Source organism: Calliphora vicina, chromosome 1 (assembly GCF_958450345.1).
Source record: "Calliphora vicina chromosome 1, idCalVici1.1, whole genome shotgun sequence".
In the NCBI taxonomy this organism is placed as follows: domain Eukaryota; kingdom Metazoa; phylum Arthropoda; class Insecta; order Diptera; family Calliphoridae; genus Calliphora; species Calliphora vicina.
Genome location: NC_088780.1, coordinates 113,255,849 through 113,272,947, shown reverse-complemented (window position 1 = coordinate 113,272,947; position 17,099 = coordinate 113,255,849). Strand labels below are relative to the sequence as shown.

The 17,099-nt window shown below is 30.0% G+C and overlaps 2 protein-coding genes across 2 annotated transcripts in view; one reads left to right on the top strand and one right to left on the bottom strand.

The window, feature by feature from the left end:
• The window catches only part of ninaB (neither inactivation nor afterpotential B), a 12,872-nt gene extending 11,813 nt beyond the window's left edge, over positions 1-1,059 (top strand). The window contains exons 5-6 of the mRNA XM_065515543.1: positions 530-591; positions 684-1,059. Of these exons, the coding sequence (XP_065371615.1) occupies positions 530-591; positions 684-959 (338 nt within the window). The 3' untranslated portion in view covers positions 960-1,059. The remainder of the gene's footprint in view (positions 1-529; positions 592-683) is intronic.
• Adgf-D (Adenosine deaminase-related growth factor D) lies at positions 1,004-17,099 on the bottom strand. Its single transcript, XM_065515542.1, has 8 exons — positions 16,983-17,099; positions 5,759-5,883; positions 5,334-5,694; positions 5,092-5,261; positions 1,835-2,016; positions 1,644-1,780; positions 1,197-1,554; positions 1,004-1,137 (listed from the first exon to the last, which is right to left on the bottom strand). Exons 1-8 carry the CDS (start codon positions 17,062-17,064, stop codon positions 1,038-1,040), a joined length of 1,515 nt encoding a protein of 504 aa, XP_065371614.1. The 5' UTR covers positions 17,065-17,099; the 3' UTR covers positions 1,004-1,037.

The window sequence follows — 17,099 nt, the reverse complement described above, 5'->3', positions numbered from 1 at the left end:
AACAGCTTGAACGAAATTATATTATATCGCATCATATTTTTAATTCTATGTATAAATTTTAAAATAATCAAAACAACTTTCTCCTGTAAAATTTGTGTCTTGTCGCTTACGATAATTTGGCGCTAAGTGCTCGATATATTCGCGCAACTCAAAAACTGTTTAGCTTATTTAATTAACTAACCGAAATAAAACCGCAATAAAATTACCTTTATATAGTGTTTACCCGTTTTCTCCCCTAAATTCGAAAAAGTACCAAACACCTGTCAGCTTTTTTTTACAACAATTTGTCTAAACTATCATAATATATTAGGACATTATGACAATATGACTTAATAGCAGACCGTTCGAATCCACGAATTGTATTACTTATTTATTTTTACAACTGAAAATATGTGGTAATTTCTATTATGTACTTAGATTTGTGGAGGAGTTATTTTCTTAACCTTTTTTCAAAATTCTGACTAAAATCTCAAAATTTTTATGGCAATTGAACAGAACGATTATTTCATAACTTTAATATTTCTTTCAGCTAAAAAGTATCAATACTTTTATGCTATAAGCTCTGATGTGGATGCTGATAATCCAGGAACGGTAAGTATGATTCATAAAATAATAAAAAATCATATCGCCTAATCGGGAAATGAAGTTCCGCATTCAATTTCATAATTATAATTCCATTGTAGATTATCAAAGTTGATGTGGTTAATAAAACCTGTAAGAAATGGTGCGAAGACAACTGTTACCCCAGTGAACCGATATTTGTACCTGCACCCGATGCTCGCGACGAAGATGATGGTGTCGTTTTAGCCTCAATAGTATGGGGTGGTTTCAATGAGAACAAAGTGGGCCTGTTAGTGTTATGTGCCAAAACATGGAATGAAATAGGAAGATGTGTATTTCATACCTCAGGACCGGTGCCAAAATGTTTACATGGCTGGTATGCCAAAGATGTTGTGTAAATTAAATAAATTTGTTACTTACTTCTAGTGTTTTAATTTTGAGATTTAGTTGATAAAATAAAATTAAGTTTTATTAAATTAAAATTTCATATTGATTATATTGTAAATAAACTCCTCCCATTTCTTTTGGAAAATCCGATTGATTTTGCGACGTTCCTCGGAAGTAAGTATGGAATATCTGCAAAGTTAAAGAATATTAATTTAGGAAGAATACATTAAGCAAAAATGTCTCCCTACTTTAATGAATTTAAAGCTAATTGTTTAAGAAATTTCAAATCCGCCTCCGCTGGTGCCAAAGCCATAAAAGCATAATAGAAATCATAGCTCAAACCCTTGGCATTCCACACCCCCGGATCATCGGCCGATATGACAATGGGAAAATTTTCGGCTATTAAAAATGCGGCCGGATGATTTCTCAAATCCCAAACATACCCCAACACTTGATTTGATAAGGGATTTACCTCAATGGCTATATTACGTTTTTTAATAGTAGACCACAATTGAGGATGTTTGGGCAAGGCGAAAGCATGTCCAATACGTTTGGTATTTAAGAGCAAAGCATCCATCATATTCCAATCAGTGCGTCCATACCAATCTTTTAAGGAAATATAAAAAATAATAATAAAAAATAGACATACATATGTACATATATTTTGTTTAAGCTTCTAGAAAAAAAAAACTTACTAGTCTCTCCAGCATGAAAGAAAAAGTGTGCAGTTGCCGGCAAATCCGACAATTCATTGGCAAATTTATGCAATGGATCTCCTGAATCTTCATGTCCTATCAAATCGAAACCTATTATAAAATTCGGCTTGGCATTACTGTAAATTGTTTAGATTTAGTAACAGGTTTGTGATTTTTTGCTTGAAACTTACTGCAGTTGTTTGAATGTTGTTAGACGTTGTGTCATTTCATCTACTGTGGCCTTATTCCTTTTGGCATATATTATTTTCATGCCCATAAAATCCGGATGTTTTACTTTAAAACTTTCCACTATTTTCTCCAATTCGTTGGCCACTTCCAGAGAGTTGAAGGTTACATTATTGTCACCATATAACTGTAATGATAGCATTTGATAAATACAAATTTAAGTAAACACAATTAAGGATGTTATTTTTTTGATTTTTGGTTTTTTAAAGAAAATCGATAATATTGAATCATTTACATAATCTGTCAAAAATGTTTCTTTTGTAAAGATTTGTGGTTTGCATCGAAGATGATGTTGATGTTACTAATCGATATTCTCTAAAGATTTCATATTCGAAGAGTGATAATTTTAACGCTATTGGCGCGCCATGGCGTAAGTACGCATACTGATTTTCATTTAATTTAATACATTAGTTTGTTCGTTATTATACCCTACACCACCATAGTGGGGAGGATATAATGCGTTTGTGCAGATGTTTGTAACGCCCAATAATAATTAGTCCCACCTTAAAGTATACCGATCGACTTAGAATTCATCAGGTAAAAAACCTGATGAATAAACTCATCGAAGCAACAATACTAAATAGAACACCATAAGCACAGAGTAGAGGCGTAACTGAGAGTAAAAATAATTACTCTCTCCCAACTTTAATGGCTGACACAACAACAAAATACAGTGCACTCGCGGTAACGTGAACTAATTAAAACCAAGATGGTTCATGTTAGCGATTGTCGAATTTCATGAGAAAACTCATATTTCTGAACAAGAATCGATTTTTTTATATAAAAGATCAATACGTCCCCTCAATAAAACAATAGTGTATAAGTATATACACCATTATTTTTGTATTGCATAATAAAAACCTACATAACTGATTCTATATGTGGCCAAATTTGGTGAAATAAGCGTTTAATCAAGAAAAGGAGCTAGAAATGTGATCACTCATATTTCTGACAAAAAATTGTTTTTTTATATAAAAACTCAAAACAAAGAATAACAAGAAGGGAAGCCTCTCAATTTTTCTACAACAACAACTTCTCTCTCTTCTCACATACAAGTAGTATGTGAATTCAACACACTTGAGAGAGAGATTTAACTTCAAAACTTTTTCTTGAAAATTGCAATTCTAACACATTCTTTCACAAACACATAATATTCTTTTATTTTTTTACACAAATTTAAACCATTAAAGTAACCGAAACATGCATATTTTGCATAAACGAAAAATATTTTTTATGGATTTTTTTGACATTAAATTTTTGGGGGTTGAAATTAAAACTGAAAAAAACACATTTGTAAAATTTCGTATTGAAAATTAATAAAAAATTCAAATAAATTCATTTTTTGCAGACATTTTAGAATAATAAGCAGAAATATCTATTTATAAAATATTTTCTGGTCAAATATAAATTAAATAATTTGAGAATTGTTTAAATTCTTAAATTTAATTGTAATAAAATTTTGTTATAATTTTTAAGGTCGCTTTTTTACAACTCTGTGTGTTTGAGGAGTGTGGTGAAAGTGGTTTGAAAACCAATACATATAAACAAAATGTTACCAATACATTTAAAGAGTTAGGTTTTTTATGACAACCGACTTAGGTTTTTTTTGACAGCGTTTCACTTCTTGTTATTATTCTTTGACTCAAAATATCTAAATTTGCTAATAACTTGGCCAATAAGAGTTTAAGCAAGAAAGGAGCTCGATCTGTGATCACTCATATTTCTGACAAAAAATCAATTTTTTATATAAAAACTCACAATATCTAAATTCGCTAATAACTTGGCCAATAAGCGTTTAATCAAGAAAAGGAGCTCGATCTGTGATCACACATTTTTCTGACAAAAAATCGATTTTTTATAATAATATAAAAAAAAAAACTTGGCCAATAAGCGTTTAATAAAGAAAAGGAGCTCGATCTGTGATCACTCATATTTGAGACCAAAAATCGATTTTTCATAAAAAACTCACAATATCTAAATTCGCTAATAACTTGGCCAATAAGCGTTTAATCAAGAAAAGCAGCTCGATCTGTTATCACTCATATTTGAGACCAAAAATCGATTTTTCATAAAAAACTCACAATATCTAAATTCGCTAATAACTTGGCTAATAAACGTTTAATCAAGAAAAGCAGCTCGATCTGTTATCACTCATATTTGAGACCAAAAATCGATTTTTCATAAAAACTCACAATATCTAAATTCGCTAATAACTTGGCCAAATGTGATCACTCATATTTCTGACCAAAAATCAGTTTTTTATATAAAAACTCAAAATATCTAAATTTGCTAATGACTTGGCCAATAAGCGTTTAATCAAGAAAAGGAGCTCGATCTGTGATCACTCATATTTCTGACAAAAAATCGATTTTTTACATAAAAACTCAAAATATATAAATTTGCTAATAACTTGGCCAATAAGCGTTTAATCTAGAAAAGCAGCTCGATCTGTGATCACTCATAATTCGATTATTTATATAAAAACTCAAAATATGTACATTGAAAACTTAGGTTTTTGACAACAGACTTAGGTTGTTTGTCTCTCAGTAACGCTTCTATGTATATTTTATTCTATGACCATAAGATTCATTGTACATCAAACATAACCCAAACCTATATCAATAAAAATTATCATTCAACAAAACGTATTTTTTTATTTTTAACTTCAAACCGCTTCTCTCAAATTTACAAATCGAACACAAGCATTTTTTTAACTTGGACAGGACAACGTCTGTGGGGTCAGTTAGTTGTCTTATAATAATTAAAATCGTGACGAAATTGGACATAAACAAGTTTTATATGAACCTAAATCTTTCTACCAATTTTTGTGAGGATCGGTCAATAACTGACCCAACACTCAATAAAATCCATTTATCAGAAAAATATTTGATTGTCACATATTGATGGTGTGTACACAAATCCGGTAAAACTGAATATACATTTTCTAAAAAATTTAAAAATTAAAAAAAAAAAATTTAAAAAAATATGTGTCCTTATAACTGACAAACATGTCGTCTTTTGTGGGGTCTACAATCATTATTGGGTATGTGTTGGGTTGAGTATAAAACTATAAGGGATTCTAATAGTTACGCTGTTTTGAAATTTAAGAGAAGACGTGTAAGTGTATTAAATGCAGTTATTAATCACTTTGTACAACTTACAAAGTTCCAAAAATATTAAAAATTATTTTCATTCTACTTACCGGCGATAAAGATGCTCTTATTTCAGCATAAATTATATTGTCCTCACACAACTCCTCCAACAAACGTTTATGATAATTACAAAATGCCGGTTGATATTTGTACAATTGGTCAACGGTTTGAAAAATATTCTCAAAACGTTTCCAAATCTTTCTGCGATCAGTGATCATAGCTAAAATGATAAATGAACCAAACTAATTAACACTAATTGTTTTCTAAATTACTGTCGTAAGAACCAGCTCACATTCCGGATGCATGCTGTACATATTTATATGCTTTTCCAATTGTTTTTCATACAATCTCTTATCCTCTGCATTGACACGTTCCAAACAAACATTTTGCACCTCACTATGGCACTTGCTCTGATCGTAGGTGAATATCAGCAAACCACTGACATCGCGGCAGGTGTACAAATTATATAAATTTGTTAGATTGGCTATAACCCATTTGGAACTGACCATACCCTTGTTGTGGCCATGTAAAAAAGCCCCCTTGGGCATTTTTTGTATAATGCGAAAGACCTCACTTTGGCGTAAATACTGTTTGCCCTGGAAGAAATGCATGGCTGGCGGATATTTGGTGGGATCTTTGAAACCCTCAGTTATCTATGGCCCAGTAAGAGTAAGTAATTTAGGTATAATTTATTTCAATTGTTTGCAATTAGGTTACCTCTTCCTTTTTGGCATTCATTAATATGCTGTTGGCTTTCTCTTCGGCTGACGATAGCCAGAGATTACCACCCAAAGATGACATACGTTCAGCTTCCATTATTTTATTACGTAGAGCATCATAAGCTGCAAAAATTAGTTACAATTTACTTTCATTCAATTCATTGGTTAAAAGAGGGCAAACTTAATTATTATTATTATAAATGTGAGAATTTTCCAAATGTAGTGTGGAAATGGGTGGGAATAATTTTATAAATGTAGCATGTGGATTTTTAATTCAACGAAATATATGTATGTATTGAGAAAATTAAGTAATATATTTTTTGGTTTTATTTATCGAGTTAGTTTTGTGATTTTATCATTTTAAAATTTCTCGAAATTTCTTTGAAGTAATACATTTCACGGACTGTTTCCCTTCCCGGAAAATAATAAAAAAAATCTTTTTTGTCCCTAGAATTCCCCAAAAATGTTTAATATTAAAAAACAGTAAAATGTTTAAAATAATCATTCAACATAAGTCCCAATAACTTAAATCTGGATAAAATGCGTAATTCGTTTCAAAATAGAACGAAACCAATATTACTGCTATTGTTTGTTGAAAATATTAATATTCTTAGGGCCATTATTACAACTTGCCTATAAGTTCGAAATAGTAAAAGTTAACATTAAGTAATAGAAAAAGGTACCCTTGGAACTTTGGAACTTTGGCCCTTAAAGTTTTAAGGCCTTATTCATAATCAATTTTTAAATTTAATACGGGTTTATAAAATAAATTTTGTATGGAAATTCTGTTTTATAAACTTTTTATAAAATTAAAAATTGATTATGAATGTTAAGCATTTTAATTGTTCATGCAAGAACTTAAAATTTCAATTAGTATTAAGTTGACCCACTAGAATAGTTAATTTTCCTGTTTTAAATAAACCAGAGATCGAAAATAACTCGTCCATATACCAAAAAGCCCAAATTGTGATTTATATTTTTGTGATTAAAATAAATCACTGAAAATAACAGTTATAAAATTATTTTTATTTAAATGGTTTGATATGACCTTTATTCGTTTTAGTTGTTTTTTAATGGTTTGATGTGAGATAAACAATTCAATTGCTCTTGTTCTTAATAACTGTTACTTTCTCTTTTGTTTACATACAATAACATATTGTTAGTAGTTTTTAACAAATTATGGAAAGAATATGATAAATATGAAGTAATGAAGTCTGAGTAACAGAAATGAGAATTTTTTTTTAATTTGTTATTAATCATTTGATAAATATTATATATTTAAGCGTTGATTTGCATAAAATGCATTTTTACGATTTATTTTTCATGTTCGGAAATAAAAGTCACAAGCTGACCTTTACAAAAACAATAAATTATAAATCACTCATCCAGATTATATGTGTTTGTTTCTTTTCTGTTTCTCTCAACCCCAAACCTAAAATGTTCTCGAATAAATCACTCTCTCAGTGATATATCACAAAAAATTATTTTTAAATGCCTGCGAATTAGAATTTACCATTGAAATGAAAGTGAACCCGTTATTTTCGGTCTCTGAAATAAACAATCTTCGGTTTTTCTTACACAGAGAAAATAGTTTTGGTTGTGGTAACCGAATTTACAGCTATGATTATTTAATTGATTTTTATCAACTGATTTTCTCTTGCTTAAATTCCCAGACAAAAATTTCCGGGTATTAATCTGGAATATTTCGGATTTAAAATTATTATTTCTTTTAGGCATCCTCATGATTTAAAGACTATTTTAACAGCTTTAAAAAATTATCGAATCTAAGTTCGCATTTGCAAACTAAATTTCAAATTATCGAACATAATATTGCATTGTCAATAGGTTTTTTTTATTTTTTTACATCATTAAAAATGGTTCGAACACAAGTTCGAAATCCAATTCGAAAATATTGTCATCAGATTTTAATAACGTTTTTCTTTATAACTCCTGAACTAATCAAGCCTACATCGATCATTTTTTTGCACAAATATAGTAGAGAGTTTAGGTGTCCTTTCAAATTGCGATATTTTTACATCGAAAATTTCATTAAAATCGAGGATGTTAAATCCGAAAATAGCAGTTTTCTGTCCGTTTTAATATGGTTTCTCCAATAAGAGAAATAATATGCCCTATTAAATGTTCCGAATTTAGAACTTTTTCTATTTTATTTGAAATTCCAATTGATGATTTTATAAAATTTACCAACAAAAAAAAAACAATTTTTCTAACACATGTAAGCATTTTTTTTGGAGATATTTTCAAGTGCTATCTAAAGATAAATGATTTTTTTTAAATTTTGTAAGCCTGAGAGGATCATTCCAAATAAAAACGAAATTTCCAAAATAAAAAGTTTCCAAGCCACTGTGTAGTGATGCCTACACAGTTGGCTGTGCCGGGTGAAAAAAATAAATTTAATAACAAAAACAATTTGATAAAAAAAATAATTTGGCGAAAAAACAATTTGGTAAAAAAAATGTTGGTGTAATAAAATTTTGATTTTAAAATTAAAATATGTGAAAAAATCAAATATAATGCAAAAACAAGTAAAAAAGTTGGTCGGTCAAGCCTGACCATATAATACCCTACACTAAGTAAAAGAGCAAAAACATTTTTCTTTTAAAATTTCAATAATTTATATTTTTGAGTGATTTTCGGAAGTGGGCCATATATGGGAGCTATGACGAATTATGGGCCGATCACCATGAAATTAGGTCGTGTGATTTATGTCTATATTAAAGTTAACTAAGTTGAATTTTGTGTGTATGCACGTTAAAGTGATTTTCGGAAGCGGGTCTATATGGGAGCTATGACTAATTATGGACCGATCGTAACAAAATTTGGTGACATGAATTTTGTGTATTTATTTGGTTATTTGTGGAGATACATACACATTAAATTTATGACCGATAAAGTCCAATATCGGAAGGACATTTGTATGGGGGCTAGGTGAAATAATGGACCGATTTAAGTCAGTTTCAATAGGCTTGGTCTTTGGGCCGAAAAAATAATATGTACCAAATTTGATCGAAATATCTTCAAAATTGCGACCTGTATTCTGCGCACAAGGTTTACATGGACAGCCAGCCAGCCGACCAGTCAGACGAACGGACGGACATCGTTTAATTGACTCAGAAAGTGATTCTAAGTCGATCGGTATACTTTAGGGTGGGTGTTAGACTAATATTTTTGGGCGTTAAAAACATCTGCACAAACGCATTATACCCTCCCCACTATGGTGGTGTAGGGTATAAAAACTTATTAATGTATGAACTCCTATTTGACCAAATTGATAACTCATTTGCCCATAGAGATGATGTTTCTAAAAGCTAGAAAATCTTTTCAAATAGGTATTGGCTTTATTGGAAACAAATACCAATCGGAAAAACAATTTAGATTGCTGTCCATAAGGCCATCTGTGAAAATCGAAAGTGTTTTCTCTATGGTTGGAAACTTTGCCCCAAAAATAATAAATCGGATCTGACTTATTAAATGGATTTCAGTACGAACACGATTTTTGCCACACCATTTGCAGTTAATACCGAATTCCACTATTGTAATGTTTAAAACTTATTATTGCTTTAATGGGTGGCATTGATATCGATATTGCAATGTAGTTATTTTCAAAACTATTTTTTTTTGAAATTTTTCTGTTACGAACATAAAAACCTCAGATTATACAGATATGAATCAATCAGCTGGTTTCAGTAATATAAAAATAGAAAACAAACAAAAAAAGTTAAAATGGTTGTGGTTTGGAAAGAGGTACAAATATGTACATATGAATATTGAAAATAATATTTTTTCTCTCTCGCTCTGCAAACCACAACCATTGAAAAGTGGCTGTAGAACGTCTTCGATATTACATTTTTGAGAACTGTCATTTGTTTCATATCTGTAATGATCTGTGATAAAATCCTATTATTATTTTATGATGTGGAGCTCTTGTTATAGTTAAACAGTAAATGACACAATATTTTACAAATTGTAAAACGTACCTTTTTGTTTTGCTGTTGACAAATTCGAATACAAACGATTTTCTGCATTTGTTACGCCGTTTTCAGCTTTTTTCATTGAACCTTTATTTAAAAATTTCAATTTATCAAGTTTTGTGTACAATTCATGTAAAAAGTAATTATGAAATTTCCAAAACCAGAAATCAAGGTGTATTAATAAGGTGAAATTACGAACACAGCTTATTTTTAATTGAAAATATTAAAAATTTTGTAAATTATTTTTTAAACAAATAATTTTGTAAATAAATACAAGAAAATACATAAAACAATAAAATCAGGTGAGTAGCAGTGGTATTGAATCCTCAACAATTCAGTGACTGACCAAAATAACATAATTTTTGTGTCTGTTTGTTGACACTGACAATTAACAAATATTAAGTGTGATCGCGTACTTTCCAGTAAAAATTATCCAGTAACTTTAATTTAGAGCGTAAAAATACATCTAAAAAAATATCCAAAAAAGTACGCGAACAACAATTTGTAAAAATAAGTTGTATTTAAATTTAAAACGTTTGTTTTGTGTTATTTTACTTCTTTTCTTTGCAAGACTTATAAATTGTGATAATTTTCAACTTTTTTTTTACATTTTTTACATTTGCAACAATATGTTTTAAACATATTTTTTACTGGACAACAAATGTCCAGTAAAAAATATCATGTTCTCTATCTACGAACTGTCACTTTTAACACTCTCTTGCTCTTTCGTTACAAGTTTTTAAAAGTAAACGAACGGAATCCCGTAACTTCCAGTGATAATTTGTACAAATTATCAAGTACGCGGACACAACTAATGTCTTTGTTGTATTTGTTGCCGAGAAGCTCTCACCTGATTAATACGCCTTGCAAGAAATTATAACAAAAAATTAATTGAAATATTTCAAAAGGGAAATATGCAAAAAAGTAGTTGGTAATGTATTTTTTTTTGGTTTGCGCGTATGTGCTCTTTTACTACATTGCCAGGCCAGTAATCTACAATGTGAATACCGCTAATATTTATCTTTAGTTTAGTAACAAATGAAGCATGAAGGCTTTATTAAAATCGGGCAGTATTTTGTGAGTTCTATAATCATATATGTAACTAGTTAGTTACTTATCCGTTGCAGACAATTTTTATATTGACATCGGTTTGTTAGTGCATATTTTTTCATATTTTGCTCTCTACATCATATTTTAGCATAATTTTCTTTGTATAGCATATTTTTGCATATTTTACTTATAACTGCATACTTTCTTTTTTCATACATTTTTTCCCTTAATATAATTTTAATGTTTGTATTGTAATTTTTATTTTCGAATATATTTTTCGTTTACTTACATGACATGATTTCTAATTATATTTTTTTACAGTCATGACATGTAACACGTGTCTCGGAATGATTCTTACAAATAGATTTATTACATCATTCAATATTTCAGAAACGGAAAGAGAACGCGAATCGCGGCTTCAGCAAATGCGTCGCAGTGCATTTTCATCGATAACTGCCGAGATACCCCAAAAGCATATCGAAAGACTATAGCCAATCGCTCGCGAATGGCTCGATCAAGAGAAATAATCGATTTAAAGTTGGCGGCATTTAATTACAATAAGGATGATGACTACAGTAATCACAAGGACGTACTGATTGGCGCAAGGAACAAACTTTTTCAAAGCTCTTCTTTCAATTGCTCCCGTCAACAAGCTCAATGAGCAAATTCAATTGAAACTGCCTAGCGAAACAATGAAATACAAATCGATTGACACCGTGATGAACGAAGAACAAGTTGTCAATTGTCCTACTGAATTTTTGAATTCACTGGAACCAGCCGGAATGCCGCATTGAAGGTTGACCAATGATAATGCTTCTCCGCAACTAAAATGCGTTAATTGATGAAATAAACATCGGTAGATTCAAAGGCGAAGACGTACTGATTCCACGTATACCGATGATTTCCAAGGACTTTGACCATTTGAATTCAAGCGGCACCAGTTCCCCTTTAGTCTTTGCTTTGCTATACCATTAACAATCGTTGCCTATTGCTGGCATACATTTGGATTTATATATTTTTACTCCAAATAAAAAGACAGAAACATTGTATATCCCCTGGCCTTAAGAGGAACTCATAAATATAGTATCACATTTGCCTTAAATACATTCGTTTCTTTTTTTAAGGGCATAGCATCACACTGTACTTATAGATATCTTTTACAACTTTGTTATATGACCACCTCAAAAACCGTCATCTGGCTTCAGATAATAAGAGTTTGGGGTGCAAAGTCAGGTCGAGGGAGTACGTGCTTTAGTAGTAAAATAATTTCAAAATTTGTATAACTGCGAGATTCAGAGCCGTCCGAATTAGACCAATTTTTTTCTGTAAATTGCAAATTTAAGCCAAATTTTCACTAATCTCATAGCTGCTTTTAAAAATTAAAACCATTTCTGTTTAACCCCATATATTCTTAAATATCTTACAAAGGGAATTTATAGTCTGGACCTCGATGCAGTCAACAGAGTCATAAATCTAAAAAATACCATTTTTAGGATTTTGAAATGTTTTTTGTGAATTGTGGGATTCTCAATAAGAAAATATTTTTTTTTTCACTTTTGAATTTTGATAAAAAATCTTATAGTGTCAAATAAAAACGATTCAATGACAAAACTTTTATTGCATTTTAAAAATTAAAATTTTTCAAAAAATCTATCTTTCATTTCGAAAACAAGCATTTGGAATAATTTTTAATTTTTCATATAACCTTGATGCCCCACTTTGGGACCTTGAACCTCCCTCCGCCCACCTTAGTGTTTAAAGTCCAAATTCAGCTACACCTCCTCTGTTTTTATTAAAATAGGACTATCGGTTTAGAAGTTACAGATTTATTTACAATTTTTTTTTTCATTTCCCACACTGTGCGATGTCTAAACATTTTTTTTAGAGTATAGACGGTTGTCCGATCTGGCAATGTGCTGGCAATGAACAATTGTTAGCAATAGGTAAATTGTCAGTTCAGACGATTGTAAGAAAACCTTACAATTTCATTAGCTGACAATTGTCAGACAATAACTTTATCTGCCAACAAAAATGGTCAATTCACACGGTTTTCAGATTGTTGTATGGCAACAATTTGCAGATCCGTTGACATTGCCAGAAATGTCAAATCCTTTAAAACAATCTATTTGAAATTGTTCATTAGTGATTTGGCCTAACTTTCTTCTTCGGAATTTTTTTCAAATTTCAATTGAAAGAGGTGAGGAGATTTGGAAATTGTCGCTATCCATGTTTTATTTAATTTGTTTTTAAATGGCAAAATTAATAACGACTACAAAATTATGCTACTCAAAACAAAATCCTAAAGAATTTCATAAGTAAGAATAACTCTATTAAAAATGCAATTTAACCCACTAACGTCCAAAAATTAACCCTTTTGCCACTATTAATGCAAACTTAATACATTCATTTATTTTAATAATACTAAAACTTTTAGTAATTGCATAAATCTAATTCATTTTGTAAATTTAAATCACTTTCATTAATATCATCGTCTTGGTGGCTAAAGTGAAATTCTTCCATGGATTCACTGCAACATATTAGTTGAATCACTTCAGGTGGAAGTGTGAAACGTTTCCGCTTTTGTCAGAGCCTATATAAAAATTATGAGGAAATTAATGGATATATTTTTTTATATTTTTTTTTTAATTTCAAAAATTTATATTCGTCAGTGATTTTCGGAAGTGGGTCTTATATGGGACCAATTATGGACAGATCGTCATGAAGATAGGACGTGTGATTAATTTCTATATGACTGTTATTTCTTTTGAATTTTATGTGTATACCAACTTATTTAAGAGATCTATGCTTTTTAAAGTGATTTTCTGAAGCAAGCCTTATATGGGACTAATTAAACTATACAACCGACCAATAAATTTTGATAGATTAATAAATACGAAATTAACCGTAAGCTCTCTTTTGTTGTGTCTTATTTCTGACTTTCCGGTTGAATTTTCCGTTTTGGTGTATTCAGGGACTTATAGTAAAATTTCACGGATAATAATTTTGCGGAACATTTTTACCCCTTAAATCCCTGTTTTAATGGTGTTTGTTGCTCTTTTTTAAAAGAAGTACAAAAAAGACCCATGCCTTGTGGATTTAGAGGGTTAACATATTATACAAAAATGTTCTTCGTAACATTTTACATAAATTTGCTGAATACATTTTATACCTAAAATGTTCTTTAAAATAAAATTCTTAATAAATGCGAAATTAACCCTATGCTCTCTTTTGTTATGTCTTTTTTCTGACTTTCTGGTTGAATTTTCCGTTTTGATGTATTCAGGAACTTATAGTAAAATTTCACGGATAATATTTTTGCGGAACATTTTTACCCCTTAAATCCCTGTTTGAATGGTGTTTGTTGCTCTTTTTTAGAAGAAGTACAAAAAAGACCCATGCCTTGTGGATTTAGAGGGTTAACATATTATACAAAAATGTTCTTCGTAACATTTTACATAAATTTGCTGAATACATTTTATACCTAAAATGTTCTTTAAAATAAAATTCTTAATAAATGCGAAATTAACCCTATGCTCTCTTTTGTTATGTCTTTTTTCTGACTTTCTGGTTGAATTTTCCGTTTTGATGTATTCAGGAACTTATAGTAAAATTTCACGTATAATTTTTTTACAGAATAGTTTAACCCCTTAAATCCCTTTTTAATGGTGGTTTTTGCACTTTTTTAAAAGAAGGACAAAAAAGACCCATGCCTTGAGGATTTAGAGGGTTAACATATTCTACAAAAATGTTCTCCGTAACATTTATACCTAAAATGTAAGGATCATATGGTTTCTTATGAAGATTAACAATAAGAATGTGCCAGAGTTGGGAAACTTTAACCCGCCCTCAAATGAAATTCAGATGTTAACTTTCAAAACGCTCTATCAAAATTTATTGGTCTGACCTTGTTATTTGGAAAAAATTTGATTTTGTTGTATAGTGTTATGGACCGATCATCATAAAATCAGGTGACATGAATTCCGTATATATAAAATATATTTGAGCGAAATTTGTGTAGATATGTACCTATATAATGTAAACATTTATGTATGACCGATAAAGTCGTTAGGACATTTGTATGGAGGCTAGGTGGTATAATGCACCGAATTCAGCCAGTTTCAATAGGCTTCGTCCTTGGGCCGAAAAAATTATATGTATCAAATTAACAGAAAAATCTGTCACGTACGATATTAAATTATATTTATTATAAAATCATCGGTAGCTTCGCTCGGTAGCTATTACTAATGTTAGTTCTTCAAGTTTCTCCAAAAAATGTCTCTTATAGTAAGGGAAAAATATTTTTTAACCCGAATTTTTTTTCATAAATTTTTTTTCCAAAAAAAAAATTTGGAAAAAACTTTTTTTAAAAAAAAATTAAAAAAAAAAAAATTTTTAAAAACAATTAAAAAAAATTAAATTTTGTTTACCTAAAAATATTTAAAAAAATTTATTTTAAAGTATAATTTGGTGAAGGGTATATAAGATTAGGCACAGCCGAATATAGCTCTCTTACTTGTTATAACATGTATAGATAACGGATAGTAAAGGAAAAACATTTGGCTTATGCCCGTAATTTCAACAAAAAGATATCTATCAGTGCTTAGTTACTTATGGAGTAAAAATATTTGGTAATTTTTATCCATAGATATTGATTTGAAACTAATGTCAAGTTACCTTTTAGGTAACTTTAACTGCTGGGTATTTTACACCGTATTTTACAAGTAAGAAAGTATGGTCGGTCAAGCCCGACCATATAATACCCTACACTAAGTAAATGAGCAAAATCATTTTTCTTTTAAAATAATAATATATTTTCGTGAATGATTTTCGGAAGAGTGCTATGATGGGAGCTATGACTAATTATGGACCGATCGCCATGAAATTTAGTTGTATTATTTATGTTAATATGAAAGTTATTTATGTTGAATTTTATGCGTATACCAACATTTTTAAGATATTTATGCTCGTTAAAGTGATTTTCGGAAATGGGCCTTATATGGAAGCTATGACTAATTATGGACCGATCGCCATGAAATTTGGTTGCGTTATTTATGTCTATATTAAAGTTATTTATGTTGAATTTTATGTGTATACGAACAATTTTAGGAGGTTTATTAGTTAAAGTGATTTTCGGAAGCGGGTCTTATATGGGAGCTATGACTAATTATAGACCGATCATAATAACATTTGGTGACATGAATTTCATATATATAAAACTTATTTGGAGCAAAATTTGTGATGATACCTATATAAATTAAACATTTATGACTGATAAAGTCCAATTTCGGGAGGACATTTGTATGGGGGCTAGGTGAAATAATGGACCGATTTGCAAATCTGCCAGTTTCAATAGGCTCCGTCTTTTGGTCAACAAAATTATATGTACAAAATTTTATAGAAATATCTTCAAAATTGCGACCTGTACTCTGCGCACAAGGTTTATATGGACAGCCAGACGGACGGACATCGTTTAATCGACTCAGAAAGTGATTCTGAGTTGATCAGTATACTTTAAGGTATGTGTTAGACTAATATTTGTGGGTGTTACAAACATCTGCACAAACGCATAATACCCTCTCCATTATGGTGGTGTAGGGTATAACTATAAGGTATCCTCTGAATGGAACAAAATTATTTTTCAGATTCTTTTCAAAATATATTTCACTTTATATGCGTACAAATGTCACGTACGATGACATGGAATTATCCATATATATAACAAGACATCCTAATAATGGAAGTAAGTTCTATATAGTCTATTAGTTGGTGTACCGATTTAGAGACAGTTGCACTTACTGGGTTAATGGGTGATTGGGGAAAATTCTACAAGACTGAATATTAAATAAATATTTGTTGTTAGCAACAATTTTATTAAATGTGTTTGTTTATTTCTAAGATATTGTTTATTTCTAATAACAATAAATAAGAAATAAACACACCATGCACACACATAAACATGCTTTTTCGCACCTGTTGTTAAATTATCATAAATAATTTTTATTTTGGGTGTAAAATTTGCTAATCAACCACAAAGAAAAAGAAAACCAAAAAAGAAAGAAGATAAACATTCAATAAATGATTTGAGTTCTAGATGTCAGGAAATTATTATGTAAACACTTAAGTACACAAGTATGTATTCATATCACAACAAGGATTTCCAGCTCAGCTTTTAACACTCACATAATTCCATAGTATTAACAATTAAATGAACATTTAATAACATTGTTAGTAACAGTATATTTGAACATATTGATTTCAACATTTTTTTCTTTTTTAATATTTTTTAATTCCCTTTCC